The sequence below is a fragment of the Molossus molossus genome, unplaced genomic scaffold (assembly GCF_014108415.1).
Source record: "Molossus molossus isolate mMolMol1 unplaced genomic scaffold, mMolMol1.p scaffold_m16_p_15, whole genome shotgun sequence".
In the NCBI taxonomy this organism is placed as follows: Eukaryota; Metazoa; Chordata; class Mammalia; order Chiroptera; family Molossidae; genus Molossus; species Molossus molossus.
Window position 1 is genome coordinate 66,073,822 of NW_023425350.1, and position 25,408 is coordinate 66,099,229.

Below are 25,408 nucleotides of genomic sequence, written 5' to 3' on the forward strand. Positions count from 1 at the left end.
CATTTCCTTTTCAGTTCTCCTGCCCATTACAAGTTAAAACTTCAAACAGACATTTACTTAGAATCATAATCCTGTCTTTAGTCAGTGCTCTTAATCCTGAATGGAATATACCTGTGAAAGAAATTTAAGGCATGTAAAGGTCAAGTGACATCTCATGGAAGCATTTAGAAGATAGTTCTTATTTTGTAGACCAAGAGGCCTGTGCAGGAGAGCTATTTGGTTTTCATTAGACTGGATAGCTTTTGCAGAGAACACACTTCAAACTTCTCTTCCATACAGTGTTGTGTGTGTTAAGGTGAACCTATCTCTGTGCATTGCTAATGTTGCAATGAGTTTAAATTAAGTATCTGATTTGGAAATATCTTCCTGAAATATTTCTCTTACCTAGGTTTGTAAATAGAAGTCTACACTATTTGTAATTGTGAGTCTGGTTGTTGAATTTGGGGTTTTAAGTTGCCAAATGGGTTCACCAAATGAGAATTATACAGAGAGTAAAACTTTTCTAATTGTTCTGATAGTTGTCTTTGTTAAGCCATTTTTAGCCAATTGTCAAATGACAATTGAACCAATTATTGAGAAGTTCTCTCTTTGGGAAAACTGGCATTTTGAATAGAATTTAGTAACACATTGATGTGATTTTCATTAAAATTTGAAGTCCCATTTCATTAATCTTTTGTTTCTAGCCCCATCTCGGAAGTCGGTTTTGACAGACCCAGCCAAACTCAAGAAGCTGCAGCAGAGTGGTGAGGCCTTTGTACAGGATGACTCTTGCGTGAACATTGTTGCACAGTTGCCCAAGTGCCGGGAGTGTCGCTTGGACAGTCTCCGCAAGGATAAGGAACAACAGAAAGATTCACCTGTGTTTTGTCGCTTTTTTCACTTTAGAAGGTAAGTCATTTGGGGATAAATTCAGATAATCTGGGCCCTATAGCATATCCTCCCCTTCCTCTTCTGTCAATAGTAAATCTAGAACTAAAAAGAATAGAGATACTATATTTAATCTCTGCTTTTGGAATCTAGAGCTTATTTCATATTCTTTCCTTCACATTCTCCCTTTTAATTTTTTTAAAGCAAAGAAGCCTAAAAATACAAACTTTCTATTTCTAAAAGTAACAAACAGAAAAATGCTAAAGATTCTGGGAAACCACTACAAATAACTACTGTTAACTTTTCAGTGCATTTTAATGTTTATTTGGTCATATAATATATTCAAGAATACCTGCTTTGTGTGTTGTACTGTCATACCATTCACTTTATTGTGGTATGCAGATACTGCTTTTTTATTACACAAATTGAAGGTTTGTGGTAACCCTAAATCTAACAAGTATATTGGGGCCATTTTTCAACAAGGTCAGATGATAGTATTTTTAGAAATAAAATATTTTTTTTATTGTTGACAGTATTATGGATGTCCCCCATTTTTCTCCCTTTGTCCCCTTCCACTCATCCCCCATTCCACCCCAGGCCTTCACCACACTATTGTCTGTGTCATGGGCTATGCATATAAATTATTTGGTTAATCTCTTCCCCTCACACCCACTCCTCTCTCATGAGATCTGTCAGTCTATTCCATGCATCCATGCCTCTGGACCTGTGTTCTTTGTCAGTTTATTATGTTCATTAAATTCCACATGTAAGTGAGATCATGTGATACTTGTCTTTCTCTGACCGGCTTATTTAAATTAGCATAATACTCTCTAGGTCACTCTATGCTGTCTCAGAGGGTAAGAGCTCCTCCTTTTTTACAGCCACATAGTACTCCATTGTATAAATGTACCACAGCTTTTTTTATCCACTCATCTACTGATGGGCACTTGGGCTGTTTTCAGATCTTAGCTATTATAAATAATGATGCTGTGGACATAGGGGTGCATATATTTTAGACAAAACGCTATTGCACACTTAATAGATTACAGTATAATGTAAATATAACTTTTATTTGCACTGGAAAACAAAAATTTTGTGTGACTTGCTTTATTGCAATATTTGCTTTACTGTGGTGTTCTGGAATGGAACCCACAATATCTCTAAGGTATGTTTGTATATACTGTATTGAATCTTGTTTTCAATACTTTCTCAGTTCATAGTAGGAATCACTTGATCATGTTAACTTTTTTCTGCAAATACTTTTTTTTTTTTTATGAATTTTTTATTTATTTTTTTGTTACAGATATTTTACCTTTTTACCCCATTGGCACACTCCACCCGACCCCACCCCCGCCCCATCCCCGGCTTAGTTGTCCATGTCCATTGGTCATGCATACATGCATATAAGTTCTGTGGTTTATCTCTTCCCACCCCCCACCTCCCCACCCCCTCTTCTGAGGGATGTCAGTCTGTACCGTACTTCCATGTTTCTGGGTCTACTGTATTCCTCAGACTGTTATGTTCATTATATTCCGTATATAAGTGAGATCATGTGGTATTTGTCTTTCTCTGCTTGGCTTCTTTCACTTAGGATAATACTTTCCAGGTCCCTCCATGTCGTCTCAAAGGATAAGAGATCTTTCTTTCTTACCGCTGCATAGTACTCCATTGTGTATATGTACCACAGCTTTTTGATCCATTCGTCTACTGGTGGACACTTGGGCTGTTTCCAGATCTTAGCTATTGTAAATAGTGCTGCTATGAACATGGGGGTACATATATTCTTCCTGATTGGTGTTTCAGGCTTCTTAGGGTATATTCCCAGCAGTGGGATCACTGGATCAAATGGAAGTTCAATTTTTAATTTTTTGAGGTAGCACCATATTGTTTTCCATAGCAGCTGCACCAGTCTGCATTCCCACCAGCAGTGCACTAGAGTCCCCTTTTCTCCACACTCTCGCCGACTCTTGTTGTTTGATGATTTGTTGATGGCGGCCATTCTGACAGGTGTGAGGTGATACCTCGTTGTTTTAATTTGCATCTCTCTAATGATTAGTGATGTTGAGCATTTCTTCATATGTCTTTTGGCCATTTGTATGTCCTGTTTGGAGAGGTGTCTATTCAGCTCCTCTGCCCTTTTTTTAATTGGGTTCTTTGTCTTCCTTTTGTTGAGTTGTAGGAGCACTCTATATATATTGGAAATTAACCCCTTATCTGATACATCACTGGCAATGATGTTCTCCCATACAGTGGGTTGCCTTTCCATTTTGATGATTGTTTCTTTTGCTGTGCAGAAGCTTTTGAGTTTGATGTAGTCCCATGTGTTCATTTTCTCCTTTATTTCTGTTGCCTTAGGTGATATATCAGTGAAAATTCTGCTCCGTATGATGTCCGAAATTTTGTTGCCTACATTTTCTTCTAGAATTTTTATGGATTCATGGGTCACATTTAAGTCTTTTATCCATTTTGAGTTTATTTTTGTGTATGGTGTAAGTTGATGGTCTAGTTTCATTTTTTTGCATGTAGCTGTCCAATTTTCCCAACACCATTTATTAAAGAGGCTGTCTTTACTCTTGCCACCTTTGTCAAATATTAATTGAGCGTATTGCCTTGGGTCCATTTCTGGGTTTTCAGTTCTGTTCCACTGGTCTATATGCCTGTTCTTGTGCCAGTACCAGGCTGTTTTGGTTACAGTCGCTTTGTAGTATAACCTGATATCTGGTATTGTGATCCCACCTACTTTGTTCTTTTTTTCCAAGATTGCTGTGGCTATTTGGGGTCTTTTTTGGTTCCATATGAACTTTTGAAGTATTTGTTCTAGTTCTATGAAATATGTCGTTGGTATTTTGATGGGGATTGCATTAAATCTATAGATTGCTTTGGGTAGTATGGACATTTTAATGATGTTAATTCTTCCAATCCATGAACAGGGTATGTGCTTCCACTTTTTTATATCTTCCTCTATTTCTTTTTTCAATGACCTGTAGTTTTCTGCAAATAGGTCCTTTGCTTCTTTGGTTAAGTTTATTCCTAGGTATCGTAATTTTTTTGGCACGATGGTAAATGGGATTGTTTTTTCAGTTTCTTTTTCTGTGAGTTCATCATTGGTGTACAAGAATGCCGTCGATTTCTTGACGTTAATTTTGTATCCTGCTACTTTGCCAAATTCATTTATTAAGTCTAGTAGATTTTTGATGGAGTCTTTAGAGTTTTCTATGTATAATATCATGTCATCTTCTGCAAATACTTTTGAATAACGCTGTAAGAATCCATAATAACATTGTTTGCTAATCCACTTAACCAGTTTCTTTCCAGATATTAAGATTATTTTGTATTTTTTGTCACAAAAAATAATGTAGAAGTGATCATTTCCTTGTTCACATCTCTGATTATTTACTTTAGAAGAATTATTGCAAGTGGAAATACTGGGCCAGGTGTGCATGTTTTACAGCTTTGATACATGTGTTCTGCCACATTGCCCTGCAGGAAGGCTGCCCCTGTATCCATGCCCACTGGTAGGGTTTGAGCATTCCTGTCTCTGTGTACCAATGCCGGCAAAAAAAGGCTTCTTTTTCTTTCTTCTTTTTTTTTTTTTTGTTACTCCTCACCCAAAGATATTTTTCCATTGATTTTTCGGTAGAATGGAAGGGAGGAAGGGGGAGAGAGAAACATTGATGATAGAAGAGACGCATCGATTGGTTGCCTCTCACATGACCTGGTTGACTGGTGCCAGGGATCAAACCTACAACCCAGGTATATGCCTTTGACCAGCAATTGAACCCAGGACCCTTCGGTCCATGAGCCGATGCTCCAACCACTGAGCCAAACCTGCCAGGGCGAGGCATTTTTTTTTTTTTAGGGGAAGGTTGGGGGTGGGTTGGAGGAAAGACCTGGGTAAACAGAGGGGGGCAATGTTATTTTTATTTATTTATTATTTTAAATTCTTACCTGAGGCTATTTTTCCATTTATCTTCAGATAGAGTAGGAGGAAAGGGGGAGGGAGCGAGATAGAGAAACATCAATGTGAGAGAGCAACATCGATTGGTCGCCTCCCGCAGGACCCTAACCAGGGCTGGGGACTGAAGTGCAACCAAGATATATGCCCTTGACTGGAATCGAACCTGAGATTCCTTGGTTTCAGGGCCAACACTCCAACTGCTGAGCCAAACCAGCCAGGGCATGCATATATATATTTTAGTTTTTATTGATTTTTTTAGAGAGAGAGGTAGGGAGAGAGAGAAATTTTCTCCAAATTTTTTATCCTGAGTCAAGAAAGGCAGCCATATTTTGGTTTTTGGTTTGATATATAAACAAGCAGTTTGTTCTGGCTACAGATGAACTTTAGAAGTGATTCATTTCCTCAGAAATCTAGATACTTTTAGGTTTAACTGGTTCTAATCATAAACTGAAGTGTTGACTTTAATTTTTCCCATTTCCTTCTCCCCTTTAGTTTTATCAAGATTAAAGGTTGCTGATGACCTGAATTAAATGCATAGGCAGTTTGGATAATTAATTATTCTCGTGCTGGTAACTTTTAGATTGTGGCTTGCTGAACTAGACTTTTTTAGGGAGTCGCTTGCCCCATCCACTCCTGAATCAGTTTCCAAAGTACCATGTCAAATTGTGTTATGTAGCCTTTAGAGCTGTGATAACTGCTAACATGTTAACATACATATATATCAGTATGTATTTGAATAATGCCTGGCCCAGAGTGAGTTCTCAGTAAATGTTAGTTCTACTCTATCTCCTCCCTGGATAATTTTTTTTTTTTTTTAACACAGGTAAATGTGTTAACATGTACATGTATTTATGGGTACTTAATCCATTTTGAAGAAAGGACAAAATAGTACCTCTGTGTGCAGACTGCTTTTCCTGTTGTCGACCTGATTTCAGGTCATGTGGTTCCTCTGCTGTGGAAGGTGTACCTGGACTGCATGAGGGATTGTTTGGTTTTGATTTAAGGTGAAGAGGCATTTTAGGGAGGGGTAATTTTTTCTTTCTTTTGAATATTATTAGAGGTGTTTTTTTTTAAGCCACTATTTGTAACTGTCTAAAAATTATTTGTTTTATGACTTAGCTGTTTTCCATTTTTCATCTCTTTGAAGGAGAAAATGCCTTTGCTTAATGTTGCATTGTAGAAGCCAGTCTACGAGAAACTAAAACAAACTCATTTCTTTGGATAAAAAGAATATAATAATTTTTTAAAATATGTTTTTATTGATTTTAGAGGGAGAGAGAGAAAGAGATAGAAACTTGGATGAGAGAGAAACACATCTATTGGTTACCTCCTGCACAGCCTGTACCAGGGCCAGGGATTGAACCTGCAACCTATGTACGTGCCCTTGACTTGAATAGAACCCTCAACCCTTTGGTCTGAAGGCCAGTGCTCTTAACTGCTGAGCCAAACTGGCCAGGGCAGTTATTTCTATCTTTACAGTAGCTCACAAACCTCATAATAAACACCTCCTCCTCTGGTTCTTATAAAACTTAATGACTGTTATACCTATCATATCCTGCTTCACTGTGTGTTTTCTGTTTACTTCTGTGTGTCTCCAACTAGACTGACATATAATGTATTTAAAATAAAAACTAGCCCGGCCGGTGTGGCTCAGTGGTTGAGCATCGACCCATGCACCAAGAGGTCACTGGTTCAATTCCTGGTCAGGGCACATGCCCAAGTTGTGGGCTGGATCCCCAGTGTGGGCATGCAGGAGGCGGCCAGTGATGTTCCTTCTCAATGTTTCTCTCTTTCTCTCTCCCTTTCCCTTTCTCTCTCTCTCTCTAAAATCAATAAAGAAAAATATTTTTTTAAATAAAAACTAACACACAGTTTAGAACATTCAAGTGTCAAAAATACTGAAAGAAAAAACTGAAAGTGTTCTGCCTTTTAGTCCACTTTCTTAGGCCCACGTTAACACTGCCTGTCATTCCAGAAGCTTGCACCCTAATTTGTAGCTAGCATTCATATGTGTCTAAATACCTTACGGAGATACATGGTCATGGCTTCAGTGACTGTCCAGGGTCAACCTTCCCTTGCTGAGCATTATTCTTGAAGCAGCATATGTATTCAGATCTTATCAGATTATTTACCACCTTCTTCTTATCATTTTACTTCTGTGGTGACTTGTGGTGGTTCTTGCCCTCAACTACAGGAAGTGTTACCCACCATGTCTTTTTGGAATTTTTTTTCTTATTTTTCTACTGACATTACCCAATAACAATTGCCTGCATTAACCATGGAGATTATAGAAAATTGGGAAGGCATTTGTTGACTTAAATAGTAGCTATAAGTTGTAAATTAATTTTTTTGAGCATGAAATGTACTTGTTTTTTTTCTACTTTCTCTAGGTTACAATTCAACAAACATGGTGTGTTGCGGGTAGAAGGCTTCTTAACACCAAACAAGTATGACAGTGAAGCAATTGGTTTGTGGTTGCCATTAACTAAAAACATTGTGGGAACTGATTTGGACACTGCAAAGTATATCCTGGCCAACATTGGAGACCACTTCTGTCAAATGGTGATTTCTGAAAAGGAAGCTATGTCAACTATTGAGCCACACAGTAAGAGCATCTCTTAGGGGGTAGGATTTTTGAGTCCAATATGATTTTTGTTCCTGTATGACACCAAAGTTCTAATTGCATGGATTTCATTTTCACCCCAAAGTGTAGATGACTGGTATAGTGAGGTTGCATTTTTCCTTTTGTAACAGAATCTACCTGTTGGTTTCATCAGTGTCAGTCGATTGTCAGGGCTATTACCAAAGGAATAAAAAGTCCTTTTTGTTAAGAAAGGTACAGGTGAGGTGGCAGTGGAATTGGCACAGCCTTACCAGCATTGTGGGCTCCCCAGAAGGGGAGGAGGCCTCAGGTTGGTTTATTTTAAGGCAAAGGTTCTTAATTAGAAATACATTTCAAAGAAAACTAGAATGGACAGGCTGTACCCTGGACCTGTCTGGGGGCTGGGTCCCAGGAATGCAGATGGAACAACCTCCGGTGAAAAGGGTTCTGTTGGAGTCAAGGTTTGATGGGAACAGGTGGAGGTTCCCACCGGGTGAGTGCAGGTGTCCTCCTCTCACACTGATCTGCAGCCCAGTGAACCCAGGGGTTCTAGCAGGGTGCGTGATGCAGTCGAACCAGAGCTCCTTCATGACACCGCAGGACATGACGTCTGGAGGACAGCACACCTCTGTCCTTGTCTCCTGTAAAGTGAGATATCCAGCCAGGAGCACCAAGGGGCATCTGTCTTTTTTTTTAGCATCTGTCTTTTAAGTGTCTCATTTTTTTCTTTCCCAAGTGGTTGAGAGTTAACAATTGAAGCCCTACCATTCCTCTGGTAGATAGCTTTTCGGACTTAGCATAGGCAAATGATGTTTCAATACATGCATCTGCACATACCAGTCTTAAGAATTTTGGTTGTAGGTAACAGAAACTACATGAAGCTAGCTTAAGAACAAAACTAATTTGTTGGTCAGATAAGGGTACTATTACATCCTAGAGTCCAAGGAGTGGGAATTGGGGCATTCCCAGGAGCAGGATTTCAGAGCAGGTGGGGAGGTGGGATCGTGAGCTCTGGGGCAGCTGAAGTGCTGAGAAGAGCAGCTTCAGAGTCACTCCATCTGTTAGGGTAGCAGAGACTCTAATAAAGTCAAGAATCTTATTAATGTTGTTTTTCCTGCAATCTTCTGTTTAGGGCAAGTGACACTGGTTTTCTCTTTTCAGTAAAGATACGGTTTCTTTATTATGTGCACTTAAGTAAAAGTTGTAGATTTCAAGAAAAATGTTTAACTCGTCTAGAACACATATAAATGATTGGAATATATTAGTAGTTTCATTTCTGAATCAGCAAGGCTGTTTTAAGCAACTGATGTTTTTCTCTTTACTGTTGGTGAGTCATGTGAAAAATGCATTTTTCCCATATAGAAATAGGCATAATTAAGAAACTTTGTCCTTGAAGACTTATATGTGAATAACCTTTCCTCCTTGCCTGTTTGATTACTCTTTCCTTCTTACTTCCTCTAACTAGCTCATCAGTTGGAGAGAGGAACTGACTTTGATATTGAAAGATGTCACAAGGTGTTCCTAGAGGGATTCCTCATTCTGAGATAATGAAGCAGATCTCAACCTTTATACTTTCACTTAGTCTTTTCAGTGACAAAAATTTATTAAATGGTGACTCAGAGATCTAAGAATTTTCTATGAAAACAGTCTAATCCAAGTGACCAAGTGAATTTCATAAAATCTCACTTGCAAAATGCTTAAAGCTCTGTGTATTATGCAATGACCTATTACATTATATCGAAAGGACAGAAGTTCACTCTGCAATTGGATTAATTGAATGCAAAATTAAGTTGGTCATTTGTATTGTGGTCAGTCTGAAGAATGAATGAATTAACCACAAACTGGATTGGGGAAAATGTTCATAGAACAAAAACGTGGCAGTGTTGATCAGTCTTGTTCAGGAGAGAGACACAGAAAGGAGTGTTCTCATCAGCAGACATTGGGCTTTCCTGTACTCGGAAAATGTCCTCCTTCTGCTCAGACTCCTTGAAGCTTTCTGGTACCTGATTTGGTCACGTGATCTGGCAATTCGACACAGGTCTGGGTTGGGGGTAGGGTAGGGTGTTATATGTCCTGCCCAGTTCTGGAAGTCCCCTCCCCCCAAATTATCAGGGCTTGATAACTGAAATGGAAAATGCTGCTTTATAGAATTCTGGATTATGCCTTAATTGGTTTGATATTTGGTTAGTATGAGTCAGTCCTGGGTACCCACAACACTCCTGTCACTAACAAAATTGAGTTTCTCACTGTCCCATGGAAGAACCAACTATGGGCGATTGTGCCCCCACTAAGTTAATGTGCAGCTCCCTCCCATTTCTATAAAAGCCCTGAGGTTTTTAATGGGCAGTCTGAGTGGATTCAGGGCATCTGTGAATAACCTGAATCTACACTGAATGTTAGCTTGTGTATCTGAGTCATTTTTTTTTTTTCCTTTGGAGAAAGCATGGTCCATGCTGCCTTCAGATTCTCAAAGGGGCCCCTGGCCCCACAGGTGAAGAACCACTGCTGTGTGATACCTGTGTCTGAACTCCCGCGTAACCCCTGCTGCTGCTTCACTGATGTATTCAGCAGTACTTACCAACCTTGCACAGTGGTGTGCAGGGTCCTTGGAGGGTGGGAGAGGCGGGGAGCAGAGCCAAAGCATCTCCTGGAGAGGGTAAAACTGCACCCAACTGTTCGGTGTGAAGAAGTCTAAGGGTGGGTGGACTGTGATGGGCTCTGGATGCTGAACAGAGTTCATTGGAACTCCGGTCAGAGGGAGGAGTGACATCAGCCCCCCCACACACACACACACACACGTGTTCTTGCAGAAGTCGCCTCCTCCCAAGGCTAAGTGACTTGTTAATTTTTGTAGGACAGGTGGCTTGGAAGCGAGCTGTAAAAGGTGTCCGAGAAATGTGTGATGTATGTGACACGACCATCTTCAACCTGCACTGGGTGTGTCCTCGGTGTGGGTTTGGTGTGTGTGTAGATTGCTACCGGATGAAGAGGAAAAATTGCCAGCAGGGTGAGAACTGACTTGATTCCCCTTAAACACTTAAACTAAGGCTTTTATTGCCTGTGGTGATGGGTTCCTGTGGTATTTGGGGCTAGAGTCCATGAAGAACAAAGTTATTCCAAATCAGTTACTTGCAGGTGCTGCCTACAAGACTTTCTCTTGGATAAGGTGTGTGAAGAGTCAGATCCATGAACCAGAGAACCTAATGCCTACACAGATCATCCCTGGAAAAGGTAATTCACATGATGCGATTATTATTATTTTTCCACCTTGTTTTGGTTAGCTGGAAGGGACTGGTGATTTAATTTTACTTTGTATAGTATAAACTATGCTCTAACTTTATTTTAGTATATACCATAAATTGTCCAGAAATGTGTAAAATAGTGCCCCCATACTTTTTGATTAAGGTCTTGTAAATAGTTTTGTGGAAGGAAAGAAAATGATACATTTGGGGGAAGACATACTTAGCAGGGTGAAAGGAGGGCGTGAAAGCACCATGCTGCTAAAATAAAGTATTTTTGTTGGAAATGTCAGCTTCTGCTTTGTAATGTTGAAATTGAAAGTACCTAATATTCTGTTAAGATGTTTGTTTGCCTGTGCCCTTTTTTCAGCCCTCTATGACGTTGGAGACATTGTTCATTCTGTAAGAGCAAAATGGGGAATAAAGGCAAATTGTCCCTGTTCAAACAGGCAGTTCAAACTCTTTTCCAAGCCAGTCTCAAAGGAAGACATGAAACAGGTATTACTGTTTATGCTAGATTTACCTCTTCTATTATATTCTACCTAATAATTGCTTTCAAATTTATATGAATTTTTAAAAACGTCTCGTATTGTATAGAGTTAAAATGATTCAGATAAAATCTAAAATTTTTTAAATTAGTAAATATGTGTGAAGAGATGAAGGAAATAATATTGAAATGAATCTTCGCGTATCTATCACTCAACATAAAAACTGTACATTTCCTTGGTACTCATGATCTTTCTGGAGGATTCCCCTTCGTCTCTACCATCACGTGCGTCGGTACGTGCACATACACACACAGAGTCTCCCTTCCTCTCCCTCACCCGAATTTGAATTATTTTTCTCCCACTTGCTAGTTGTATAACTTTGGCTCAGATTAACTGATGTATATGTTCTCCAGCTTCCTCATCAGTGATGGAGGAGGAGTGCACACCACTGATAGCTGAGCATCACATGTGCAGGGAGGGCCAGGATCAAACAGGAATTTGACTCTCTTTTTACTTAGTTTATTAATAACCTCACCAGTTGAGTTGTCAAGGCGGTTTTTTAAGTAACAGAAAGATAAGTGGTGTGCTGTTTCTAGTTCTTTTTTTCTCTTTTCAGTTTGTGACTTCTTTTAAGAGATGTTCATTACATTTTAAAGCCCACTTCGCTATGCTGTTTCCTTCTGAAATCACAGCTGTACCTCTCCTACCCTGCCTCCTTTATTCATTCATTCAGCTACCCTGTGTGAGGGCCTATTTAGGATACTAGGGTGAGTTTACAGAGGAGACAGGCACACACTGGTCATTTTAAAGCAACACCGTATATGGAGCGATAAGGATATGTACAAGCATGAGATGGGTGACAAAGGGGTCGGGGCGGAATATTTTGCTTTATTTAAATTCTTAACATAGCTTGCTCTATTATTGCAAGATTGTTACAGCTGTGGTGATGTCCAGAGCTATTAGCTGGTTTTGTTTTGGATATTTGTCTCTCACTGGTGAGTTGTTAGGGAGAAAGTAAGAAAAGGAAAATGTAATTTTTCAGCTTGTGTCAAATTCTCCTTTTATACTCAGATTTCCTTAGCTGGAGAAAAAACAACTCTTGGAACCACACTTCAACAGAACCCCTCCTTGCTGGAGCCGGTGACCATGGGTGGGGGAACTGCTTCCAAGCCGGCCAGCAGCACCAAGCCAGCCTGTGCAGCCAGCACATCTCCTTTAAACTGGCTGGCAGACCTGACCAGTGGGAATGTCAACAAGGAAAACAAGGGTAAGCGTTTCCTGCTTCCCTGTGGGTTCCTGGTAACTTAAGTCCATTTGGGGAGAGACTGGGCAACCTCAGTTGCTGTGAGAACAGAGTATTAGAGGTTGTGTAGAGTGGAAAGTGGTTTCCTAGAGTCACCCCTGAGTCCTGACATAAATGCAAGTATTGTCAAAAGGCAGACCCAGTGAGAACTATTGCTAGTTAGATTAGGCTTTACATGATTCTGCTTTCTGGTTATGTTAAAAGAAAGGGAAATTGTAGGTCAACTTCTTTCATGCAAAGATCCTAAACAAAATGTCAGTGGATAGAATTCAGCACTTTCAATAAAGGAATTGCACAGCATGGATGAGATGGCTGCAGAAGTAAAAGTGTAGTTGAACATTTAGAAAGGAGCAGAAAATCATGGGGTGAGACACAGAAAAGTAGTAATTTCACTATCCGTGATTTTTTTAAATATTAAAATTGGAACAGAAGGGAATATTCTTAATCTGATAAGCTTCTACAGTAAAACTGACAGCACACATCATAAGTAGTGACTGAAATTTTTAATTGGTTGAATAGTTTTTTTTACAGTGTCCCTCTGTGGTCAGGAAAGAGACAAGTGTATCTGTTACCACTGTTTCATGAAACATTATACCTGAAGTCCTGGCTACTACATTAAGGCAAACAAACAAGAAGATATTAGAATTGGAACAAAAGATAAAATTGTTGATATTTGTAGGCAGTGTAATTATGCATGTGAAAAATCTAAAAGAATATATATTTAATAAACATATCTATCAAGGTTGCTAGTTAGTGTTAATTTATAGAAATCAATTGTGTTTTGTATACCAAGAACAAACAAATAGAAAACAAAAGTTTAAAAAATACCATTTCCCATAGTATCACCTGGATATTGGATATTTTTTATTTTAATACCAATTGGAAATTCTTGTCTAAATCATGTCGTTAGTATTTATGCTGTTAAGTTTGTTGGTTCCAATAAATGGAAACCGGTTCCAAAGTAATACTGTCAATAGAAGACTAGTAAAGGATTTGCCTTTCAGGATGCTTTTCTATCTGGATATTTTTTATTTTATTTTTAGAAAAACAACCAACAATGCCAATTTTAAAAAATGAAATCAAATGCCTCCCACCCCTGCCCCCTTTGAGCAAATCCAGCACAGTCCTCCATACCTTCAATAGCACAATTTTGACACCTGTAAGCAACAACAGCTCTGGTTTCCTGCGAAATCTCTTGAATTCCTCTACAGGAAAGGTATGCATTTGTTTTACTGTTTGAACTCTGCTTAGTAAAGGTGAATAGATAAGACTGGAGATGTTGAAACAGAAAGCAGGAATGAATCCTGCGAACCTTAGGCTTTCCTTCATGGGTATAGAGGGCTGTGTCATTGGGAGGTGGGCTTCACAGGGTCGGAGTACTGGACTGGGCAGTTTCTCCTGTTACACTTTCTCCTGGACCCACTTCTGTGAGCTGTGATGTCAAGTGAGGGTAGGAGACTTACGTCTTTGCTTCAGGGTCCTGGCTGGATATGTAATGTATACCTGTCCTACCATTATAGGAATGGGTTTTAATGGTAGGGAGTGACATACTTAAGACTTGCATTCTTTTCAAATTCAGACAGAAAATGGACTCAAGAATACACCAAAAATCCTTGATGACATCTTTGCCTCTTTGGTGCAAAATAAGACTTCCTCTGATATATCTAAGAGACCTCAAGGACTGACGATCAAGCCCAGCATTCTGGGCTTTGACACTCCTCACTATTGGCTATGTGACAATCGCTTGCTGTGCCTGCAAGATCCCAACAACAAGAGCAACTGGAATGTGTTTAGGGAGTGCTGGAAACAAGGGCAGGTAAGGGGGTCCTCTTCTAGGTACCCTTGGCAGACTGACATGCTCCCTTCCACCATACCCTTGCCCTTCCTGCATTTGTAGGGCATATATACTTTTATCTCCTACTTTTGTACTTGATTGTTTAGGGTGAATATAATTTAGGCAGGGTGTGGCTTTGAGGTTTTGATTGCTTCTGACCGGTCATTGGATCTTTGATGAGAGCTTCTGGGCTCAGTTATTCTTTGTGATAAACCTCAACAGGAGAAGTGGAACATGACTAGGAGGCGGGTGGGATTGGGGGGATTAGACAGAATATGACCATCATGCGTCCCTCCTCCATGAGATAAAACCTTGTGCTGAAGGCAGTTTTAGGTGGTCCAGAGCCAAATGGTTCATCTTGTAATGGATGGGTAGTCTCCAAAGGGTCTGCTTTACAGGGCAGCATGGCTCCATCTTAAGTTTTGGTTAAAAGTTGAGGAGGTGAATGGCTTTGTATGCCTACTTCTCTGCTTTCTTTAGTTTTTGTTTTCTGAATATTTTTGGCTTGTCTTCTGGGCTAAGTGGGGTCTTTCTTACTAAAGGAATACTTTCCTCTTGGACTTTAACCAAAAAAATATCTAAAAAAATTTTTTCAGCTCTTTGTACTAATAAGATTTGCTCATGAGGACAACGGCAGGCTAAATTTAGATCACTAGTGTGGATAATATAATGTTTCTTACAAATTGAACTTATTTTTCTATATTTTAGTCAGACTATTTCACAAAGTTCAGGATTTCTGGCTTACCTTAGATAAAACCAAAGGACTTGGCATCCTCAGGTCCGTATCCTGCCTAGCAACAACAGGTGGAGGCCTGTGGCAGTGCCCTGTTTGGTCAGGACTCTCCTGCTGGCCTCTGCCATACCACATCTTCTGCCTGGCCCTGAGCCCTGGCTGGATTCTGTGAATGATGGGGGCGGAGTAAGAAGGTGTGATCCTTGCTCCTAGGAGCTTACTAATGCAGTTTGAGAGCAAGGAGTGTGTGCAACAGATGAGTGGTGCGGACAGGACACGCTCTGGGAGCTCAGAGGTCTACGCTGGCACTTTGGGATCTGAGACAAGGTGACCTACAGAGAAACCAGTGGCTGTCACAGGAGGGAGGTCAGAGCGGGGGGAGTTCAAACTAAAGTCTTTGTTCTCTCGTTTAGCCAGTGATGGTATCAGGAGTGCATCACAAACTGAACACTGAACTTTGGAAACCTGAGTCCTTCAGGAAAGAGTTTGGAGGTCAGGAAGTCGACCTGGTTAATTGCAGGACCAATGAAATCATCACAGGAGCCACAGTAGGAGACTTCTGGGATGGATTTGAAGATGTTCCAAGTATGTATTAAAGACGTTTCAGGGGTGTTGAGGATGTGAAAGGGGTAACCAGAATTGAGACACCTTGGTGGCAACACCAGCATTTTCCACGATTTTGGAGTTTAAAATTAGTGTCACTCTTCCCCTTTCTTTTTACAAAGTTTATGCTTCTGAACTGAGACAGAATCATTCTGTAGTTTCTTAGAGAGCTGAGGTCTGTCCAGCAGAGGGCACCACAAAGCCAGGGCTTATGACTCGAGGCTGGTGGTACTGTATCTCACCTTCATCTATCCTTTCTTTAAAATGTTTATTGTTTAACAAGGCAAATAGAGCCAAAGGTGCCAGGGAATGTGAATTCATTCAATACAGGGTCTCCTGGTCACTGTCTACTTCATGTGGGTGAGTGGGCATTGTAGCAGTAAGAAGGTTTATATGGCCTGGCCTGAGGTTGGGTGTTTCTGTGATTGGCCAATCAGTAAACTGTTTCCGAGAATACGTATTGAAAGCACACTAGGCTGTGTTCACATCAGCACAGCATGGGTCACAGCACCCCCATCCCTGCTGGATGGTTTGGCCAGTTCATTCTTCAGACTTGGTAATTCAAGATTGCTCATTCATCACTCAATCCTTTTGGACATACTTTTTGCCTTTTAACATCCTGTTTCCTTATTTCTTGTTACCCACATTTCTAGATTATGGCCCATACTTTTCACAAACTTTATAATAAAGTTATAGCTAACTCTTGTAATGGGTTTTCCACAGATAGATGCTAAGACTGAGTTCAGATGTAAGGTATTTACCTAGGGATCAACATCTGTGAAGTGAAGACAGCGGTGGGAATCGGGACTGGGTATGAACAGTGGTCAGCTTCAGGGCAGACTCAACAAAGCCTCAGCCAGTGTGGCAGGGAGTCCCGGAGCAAGTACTGCCCCTCGTTGTCTCAGATTGGGCTGAAGGGAGAGGTGTTAGGGCCTTTACCCCGTTTCCCTCAGTGTCTGGATACGGGTGCCCTGGGAAGGACATGACCCGGGGAGGCAGCTCTCTGCAGCTGAGGCAGACCCTACAGCTGCATCTGGGCAGCAAGTCCTTTGAAGGGGATCTGATGGCACAGCTGCCACAGTGCTATCCAGTGAAGCCTGGGTTCAAATCCTGACCGTTGATATGTACTTGCTGTTACGTGAGCTTGTGATTTCATTTTCCTGGGGCTCAAATGTTCCAGAGTCAACCGCAGCTTACTTGCCTTTTCCATACTGATGATCCAGCTGCACACCCCCAGCGTGCCACCCACACCGAAGTGCTGCTGGTGTTCTGAACACACCCTGCTCCCTGTGATTTCCTATCTGTTGCCCCCTGAGTGTGTACCTGTTTAACTAGGTTATGGAGCAGTGCTTGGTTGACTGTAAAACATTATACAAATGTTAGTCCTCAAGAGTACAAGCTCTGAAGTCAAACCTGGGTTGCAGTTCCAATTCTGCTGATGAACTTGGGTGTCTATCCATTTTCTCTTTTAAAATTGAGAATATTAAAGTGCTTAAGATCTTCCGGTCAAGATGGTGGGTAGGTAAACGCAGTATCACGTCCTCCCACAATCACATCAAAGTTACAACTGAACTACAGAACAACCATCTTTCGAAACCGCCTGACATCGAGCTGAATGGAAGTCCTACAACTACGGAATTAAAGAAGCAGCCACATCGAGACTGGCAGGAGGGGCAGAGGCAGACAGGATGGTCCCACACCCACGTGTGGCGGATAAAAATCAGGAGGACACCTCAGCTGGGAAGGTCCTCCCTGAGGACTGAGGGGTCCCCGTCCCACACCAGGCACCCCGCTCGGGGTTCCAGTGCCAGGAAGAGAAGTCCCCATAACTTCTGGCTGGAAAAACCAGCAGGAACTGAGGCTCAGGGAGGCTGAGGCAGCTGGAGCCCAGGAAGCTCCTTAAAGAGCCCGCACACGACTTACCGGACTCACTCCCTCTGGGCTTAGAGGGGAAGCAGCTCGAGGGGCGCCAGAAACATATGGGGAAGAACTGAGCTGTTTGGCACTGGAGCGAGGGCTGGAGAGGGGGCTTTCTCCGGGACAAATGTGCTGTCAGAGGTCTTTGTTCCTTTGGTGAGCCCTTCCCTGGGGCAGCAAACAGCCACCATATCTGGGACTCCAGCAACCTGGCTCACACTGGTAGCCCCGCCCTGGTGACTCCCTGAGGCCCCGCCCCACCCAACTTTCAGGCCCACCCAAGCTGTTGCCACTTGCTTAACCATAGGATTGGCCTGTCTTGGATCCTGCTTCAGGTTTTCTTAAGTTCTTTCAAACAAGCAGCATCTGGTCTCAGCTAGCCCCATACCTCTCGTTAAGTAATACATGGAAACAAACACAGGGAGGCAGCCAAAATGAGGAGACAAAGAAACAGGTCACAAATGAAAGAACAGAACAAAACCCCAATAAAAGAACTAAGCAAAATGGAAATAAGCAACCTAACAGATGCTGCATTCAGAACACTGCTTATAAGGATGCTCAATAAACCCCAGTGAACTTAGCGAGGGCCTCAAGAGCATAAAAAAGGACCAGTCAGAAATGAAGGAGGCACTAACTGAAATAAAGAATAATTTACACAGATTCAATAGTTGAGTAGGTAGGGCCAAGAAGCAAACCATCGATTTAGAATAAAAGGAAGCAAAAAACAATCAGAAGAGCAAAAAGAAAAAAGAATCCAAAAAAAGATGAGGATAGTGTAAGGAGCCTCTGGGACAACATCAAGCGTGCCAACATTCGCATCTTGGGGGTGCCAGAAGGATAAGAGAGAGAACAAGAAATTGAAAACCTGTTTGAAACAATAATGGCAGAAAACTTCCCTAACTTGGTGAAGGAAACAGACATACAAGTCCAGGAAGCACACAGAGTCCCAAACAAGATGAACCCCAAGAGGTCCACACCAAGACACATCATCAAAATGCAAAAGGTTCAAGACAAAGAGAGAATCTTACAAGCAGCAAGAGAAAAGCAGTTAGTTACCTACAAGGGAGTTCCCATAAGACTGTCAGCTGATTTCTCAAAAGAAATTTTGCAGGCCAGAAGGAAGTGGCAAGAAATATTCAGAATGATGAAAGGCAAGAACCTACAACCAAGATTACTCTATCCTGCAAAGCTGTCATTTAGAATCGATGGCCATATAACGAGTTTCCCAGACAAGAAAAAGTTAAAGGAGTTCATCACCACCAAAATGTTATTATATGAAATGTTGAAGGGTCTTTTTGAAGAAAAAGATAAAAAATATGAACAAACAAAATGGCAATGAATACATATCTTTCAACAATTGAATCTACAAACAAAATGAACAGGCAGAACAGAAACATTCTCATAGATAGAGAACATTTTGTTGGTTGCCAGATGGGAGGTGGGTTGGGGAAATGGGTGAAAAAGGTGAAGGGATTAAGAAGTACAAATTCATTGCTAGACTGACAAACCTCAAAGGGAGAAGGGGGTTGGGGGGTGGGAAGAAATACACCAAAGAACTTATATGCATAACCAATGGACACAGACAATAGTGTGGGAAAAGGTGGGAGGGGGGAGGGGGGTCAATGGGGGAAAAATGAGGAACATCTAATACATTTAACAATAAAGATAAATATAAAAAATAAATAGTTCTTAATCTCATTGGGATATTGGGTTTAATTCTAAGGATTAAATCATTAATACACTTAGCAGAGACTAGAACACAGCAAGTAGTGAAACATTGGTTGGTTGTCATTGCTGTTAATCATAATTATCAGTGTATCATTTCTGATCAGAGCTCCTTGGGTCTTGGTTCCTTGGCATTACCTGAGACCGGTAGTAGTTCTGACTGTTACAAGGAAAGAGAAACCCTGTGTGTATCATCCAGAAGATGGGGGGAGGGGGAGCCAGAGAGTGGGCCCAGCTGGCCCTAGTTCTCCTTGGACAGAACATCAGTTGGTTTCTTTCTCCAAGTAGAACAAGTCATTTTTATTTCATGCTAGTCTGAGAAAATTTTTTACCCTCCTGTGGCCTTTGATAGTTAAATTGCACTGCTGTTTATTAGTTGGGGAGCTGCTCACTTCTCTTTCTGTAGGAGGAGACTGGCTCTGAGTGAGAGAGACACTGTCAAACCCCACCTGGATGTCAGGGCAAAAGGGAGTGTCTGAAATCTCAAAGAATGAGTAGCAGTTTAATAAGCATCTAGATAAGACAAGGTTCTTATATAGATGAGTCTGTGATCGTTATTTTCCTCCCCCTTGCTGCCTCCAGGGTATGAAAGAATTTCTTGGCACTGGAGAAAACGGTCACGAGTCGATGTGGTTTCATATTAAAGAAAAACAACATTTCTATACAAAATGTATCAGACTGTGAAGATTTTGCAGAGATGAATTTTGTTTGCATTGTTAAGCATAAAATGCTAATTTGCCGTTTATTTTGGTCTATTTCTGAGTTAAGAAGGGGAACAATTCAGTTATTCTGGTTATTTTTCAGACCGATTGAAAAGTGATAAAGAACCAATGGTGTTGAAACTTAAGGACTGGCCACCAGGAGAAGATTTTAGAGATATGATGCCTTCCAGGTATGATTAAAATTTGGGGGTAGATGGTTCAGTCCTTGGCTTGGTAGAATAAATTCTTTTTTCGAGATGGTGAGAAAATAGTTCTCAGGGAAATAATGAGTTTCCATGGTTTTACTGAGGCTGATTTTTCATTTCTACTCTTACAAACTTTGAAGATGAGTATTTCTAAGTGACATGGAGTGACTGACTTGTAGATCTGGCTGACTCGTGAAAGCTCGGTGTGTTTGGCTCAGGTGCACAGGGGCCAAACTGGAGGTAGCAGTGGGGTCAGAACACCGGGGTCAGTGTGATACAGTCACGTCTGTGTTAGATGTCAAGACAGCTCAGTGGTAGACGCATTTGCCTGATTTGAGCTTGAACCTTGAAAAGGTTCCTTAGAACTAACAAATAAATAAATCTGAGCATCCAGAATTCGTTGCTCAGGTCTTTCGTATGAGAAATTCCAAATCATTTTGATACATTTCTGTGGTGAAGGACGGGATTAGCCGTCCTTATTCATAACCTCTATAATTCTGATTTTAAATATTGTTAATGTTCAGTTGTCTCCAACTTCATGAACACAGTATTTTTGTTTGTTCCTTTTGCGTAGAAGGAACAAAACAAATCACACAATAATAAATTAGAAAGGCAGCCTTTTCAAATTCTTTGTTTTGTACCAGGTTTGATGACCTGATGGCCAACATTCCACTACCTGAGTACACACGGAGAGATGGCAAACTGAACTTGGCCTCGAGGCTGCCAAACTACTTTGTTAGGCCCGATCTGGGTCCCAAGATGTATAATGCTTACGGTAAGGAGGAAATTACTAACTTGAAAAAATTATAATGGAAATAAAGCAAATCGAAATGTTTGGAAAATTGCTATTGGGGGAGGGAGAGATGAAAAACATCTATAATCCTAACACTTAACACAGTACTATGCTTCATTTTTGTATATTTTTTTTCATTCCTTGGCCACTTGTATGTGCATTTTCTTTTCATAGTTGTAGTTGTTGGGCACATGCAATTCTTGATTTTTCTCTGTTCTACACCTAATTTTACATTGGAAATCTTTACATGTTGCTTATAGTCCTTTCCAAACTTTTTTAGTATTAAATTTATTGTGGTAACATTGGTTAAAAGCATAAATTTTAGGTGTACTGCATAAGTTATACATCGTAAGTTAGACATTTATATAACTTACAAAGTGATCCTCCCGATAAGTTGACTACCCACCTGACACCATACATACTTACTACAATATTACTCATTATATTCCCTGTGCTGTGCTGTATATCCCTGTGACTATTCGTACTTCTTAATTCCCATTCACCTTTTTTATCCAGCCCTCCAGTCCTCCTCCTATTCATGAAAAAACATTTTTTGTTTGCTTTCTAAAGTATGGAATGGCGACCATCAGTGTGTACTACATTTATCTATGGGTTTGTTTTTGTTTTCTGTGTTCATTTATTTTGGTTTTTTTATTCTACATTTAAGTGCAACTATATGATACTTGTCTTTCTCTGACTTTTACTGTAGTTTGATATCAGGTAGTGTAATACCTCCAATTTCGTTGTCTTTCTCAAGATTACTTTTGCTGTTTGGCATCTGATGCCCAAGGCTTAGAAAGTTCTCTAATTATTTCTTTGAGTAGGCTCTGTGTTCTTTTCTCCTTCTCTTCTCCTTCTGGTATGCCCATTATCCTTATGTTGCTTTTTCTAATGAAATCAGATAGTTCTATAGAGTTCTTTCTTTAGTTTTTTTAACTTTTAGCTCTTCTCTTCTCCCTGGGTCATGTTTAGGTTTCTATCTTTGAGCTCACTAATTTTCTTTTCCATCTGGTCTGCTTTGTTTTTAGTGCTCTTTAATGCATTCTTCATCTCATTTATTGAGTTTTTCTGTTTGAGCATATTTTTCCATTGGTTTTTTTGGTATGTGCCCCTAGTGGGAACCAAACCCAGGACTCTAGTCTGCAGGCCGATGCTCCAACCACTGAGCCAAACCGGCCAGGGCTTTCCATTGGTTTTTAGACAGGAAGGGAGACAGACAGACAGACAGACAGACATCAGGGTAGGAGAGATACATCGACTTGTTGCCTCCCACAGAATTTGGACTGGGGCCAGAGATCGAACTTGCAACCCAGGTACATGCCATTGATCAGGGATTGAACCCATGAGCCAATCTGGCCAGGGCTGTTTGGTTCTTTCTTATGGTTTAAATATTTTTGGTACTTCTTTTGTTCATTCATTTTATTTCAGAGTTCTCTTGTATCTTGTTGAGCTTTTTGTAGCTGCAATCTTTTATCTTTTTTTTAATCCTCACCCAAGGACATTTTTCCATTTATCTTTAGATAGAGTGGGAGGGAGGGGGGAGAGAGAAAGAGAGAGATGTGAGAGAGACACATCGACCCGTTGCCTCCACACGACCCCGACCAGGGCCGGGGATAAACCGCAACCAAGGTACATGCCCTTTGACCAGAATCGAACCCGTGACTCATTGGTCCATGAGCCAACGCTCTAATCACTGAGCCAAACCGGCCAGGGCAGAACTGCAATCTTTTTTTTCCCCACAACTGCAATCTTAAAAAATCTGTCATTTAAGCCCTGGCCGGTTTGGTTCAGCGGTTAGAGCGTCGGCCTGTGGTCCACAGAGACCCGGGTTCAGTTCCCGCTAAGGGTGCGTATCTCGGTTGCAGTTTGTCCCCGGCCCTGGTCGGTTGTGTGGGTGGCAGCCACTCGATGTGTTCCTTTCACATCGATGTTTCTCTCTCTTTCTCTGTTCCTCTCTCTCCCTCCCACTCTACCTGAACAAAAAATGGAAAAATGTCCTCGGGTGAGGATAAAAAAAAAAAAAAAAATCTGTCATTTAAGTCACATCCTTCTATGACTTTGAGTTTAGTGCCTGGAGACTTCGTTTTTCTTCTGTGCTCCCATGTTGCCATAGTTGTCCGTGGTATTTGATGGATTATTTCTCTGCCTATGCATTTGAGGTGTGAGTTCTTTTGTTGTTTAGATGCTGTTTTATTCTCAACAGTTTAGCAGACTGATAGGGTACTTTGTTTTTTTCTGGTTGATGGTGTTACAGTTCGTTTGATTTTTACTTACCTCCTGAACTCTTTGTGCCTTTGGGATAGAGGTGAAGCATCATCACTTTGGTTAAGGAAAATATTGCATACCTACTGGAATAATGGGTGTCTCTTTTGTGACCAGCTCACTTTAGTTATGGGACACTACCACTAGTGGGGGGTATATGGCAGGCAGTGTAGAACTGGTTTAGTGAGCTCCCAGCACTACCTTTTTACTAATGATCGCTGACCCTGATGTGTCTTTTGGAGGTGTCTCCACTGCCTCAACTGGGCTCTGCAGGATGAATGAGCCATGGGGGTACAAGTTTCTGAATTTGTGGCTCTGCCCCCCTGCCAGCATCAGCCGTGGGTAGTCCCACGCTGTCTGGGCTTCTCATCTTTCTTTAGCAGTCTCTGCCTGGATGGGTGGGGCTATGAAGGCAAGTTGAACATTCATGGCTCTGCCCCCCTAACCAATAATGGCTGTTGGCAGTTCTGTGTTGTTTTAAGCCTCCCGGCCACCTCTACCAGGGTCTGCTACAATGGGGAAGGCAGAAGGGAGATGCTTTTTCTTTTTCTTTTTCTTTTTTTTTTTTTATTGATTAATTTTTGTTACAGATGTTTCTCCTTTTCCCCCCACTGATTCCCCCCTCCCCCTCCCTCCCTGCCCCTTCCCCAGATTGTTGTCCATGTCCACTGTTCATGCATACATGCGTATAAGTTCTGTGGTTCATTCCTCTCCCACCTCCCCGCTCCTTAGGGGATTGTCAGTCTGTACCCCGCTTCCGCGTCTCTGGGACTACCCCATTCCTCAGACTGTTATGTTCATTATATTCCACAAATAAGTGAGATCATATGAAACTTGTCTTTCTCTGTTTGGCTTGTTTCACTTAGGATGATACTTTCCAGGTCCCTCCATGTAGTCTCAAAGGATAAGAGATCTTTCTTTCTTACCGCTGCGTAGTACTCCATTGTGTATATGTACCACAGCTTTTTGATCCATTCGTCTACTGATGGACACTTGGGCTGTTTCCAGATCTTAGCGATTGTAAATAGTGCTGCTACAAAGATGGGGGTACATATATTCTTTCTGATTGGTGTTTTATGCTTCTTAGGGTATATTCCTAGAAGTGGGATCACTGGGTCAAATGGAAGATCAATTTTTAATTTTTTGAAGTGACACCATATTGTTTTCCATAGTGGCTGCACCAGTCTGCATTCCCACCCTTTTCTCCACACCCTGGCCAACACTTGTTGTTTGATGATTTGTTGATGGCGGCCATTCTGACAGGTGTGAGGTGATACCTCATTGTTGTTTTGATTTGCATCTCTCTGATGATTAGTGATGATGAGCATTTCTTCATATGTTTCTTAGCCATTTGTATGTCCTGTTTGGAGAGGTGTCTATTTAGTTCCTCTGCCCATTTTTTAATTGGATTCTTTGCCTTCCTTTTGTGGGGTTGTATGAGCACTCTATATGTATTGGAAATTAACCCCTTATCTGATATATCATTGGCAATTATGCTCTCCCATACAGTGGGTAGCCTTTCCGTTTTGATGATTGTATCTTTCGCTGTGCAGAAGCTTTTGAGTTTGATATAGTCCCATGAGATGCTTTTTCTTGGGGGGACTACTACTCCTGCCTTTCTTACAATCCAGGCCATAGTGTGAGGGCTTCAGTCTGACTCCGTCCCCACCACTCTTTTGGCTATTGAGCTCACTGGAGCCATGGTGGGTGCCCAACTCTATCTGTGGCCACACTTCCTATCCTTACCCCCATCCCATCTCCCCTACTTGTTCCAATCTTGTCCATTTTCAGATGTTTCAGTGGGTGGATCTTGCAGGCATGTTTGTGTGTTGAGCAGGAAGGGGAGGGTATCCTTTGTTGAGTTATAGTCATCCTACTTGTAAACTTAAGGGAAGAAACAGAGGAGTCTTCTTACTCTGCCATGATGTTGACTTCATTCTATCATTAGTACTTAACAATCATTAGTAAGGTAATATTTAATAGTTGCATGGTACATTATTGAATTAATGGGATTTTATTAGTCATTTCAATGTTGCTGGGCATTTAGGTCATTCTGCAAGCATTCTAGCTGGTAGCATCCACTCTTACATGCAGTGTTCTGTGTTGGTGGATAGTAGTTAGTTACTTAAGTTAGTATTTAAAGTACCCTTTGAATTGGTGTTTTATTGTTTGGCCAT

At 41.1% G+C, this 25,408-nt stretch overlaps 1 protein-coding gene across 1 annotated transcript in view; it reads left to right on the forward strand.

The window, feature by feature from the left end:
- The window catches only part of KDM3A (lysine demethylase 3A), a 56,462-nt gene that overhangs the window by 25,577 nt on the left and 5,477 nt on the right, over window positions 1-25,408 (forward strand). Inside the window, exons 11-21 of the mRNA XM_036262274.1 lie at window positions 684-888; window positions 7,216-7,430; window positions 10,282-10,434; window positions 10,563-10,658; window positions 11,037-11,164; window positions 12,226-12,421; window positions 13,501-13,673; window positions 14,037-14,273; window positions 15,438-15,609; window positions 20,074-20,161; window positions 20,821-20,951. Of these exons, the coding sequence (XP_036118167.1) occupies window positions 684-888; window positions 7,216-7,430; window positions 10,282-10,434; window positions 10,563-10,658; window positions 11,037-11,164; window positions 12,226-12,421; window positions 13,501-13,673; window positions 14,037-14,273; window positions 15,438-15,609; window positions 20,074-20,161; window positions 20,821-20,951 (1,794 nt within the window). The remainder of the gene's footprint in view (window positions 1-683; window positions 889-7,215; window positions 7,431-10,281; window positions 10,435-10,562; window positions 10,659-11,036; window positions 11,165-12,225; window positions 12,422-13,500; window positions 13,674-14,036; window positions 14,274-15,437; window positions 15,610-20,073; window positions 20,162-20,820; window positions 20,952-25,408) is intronic.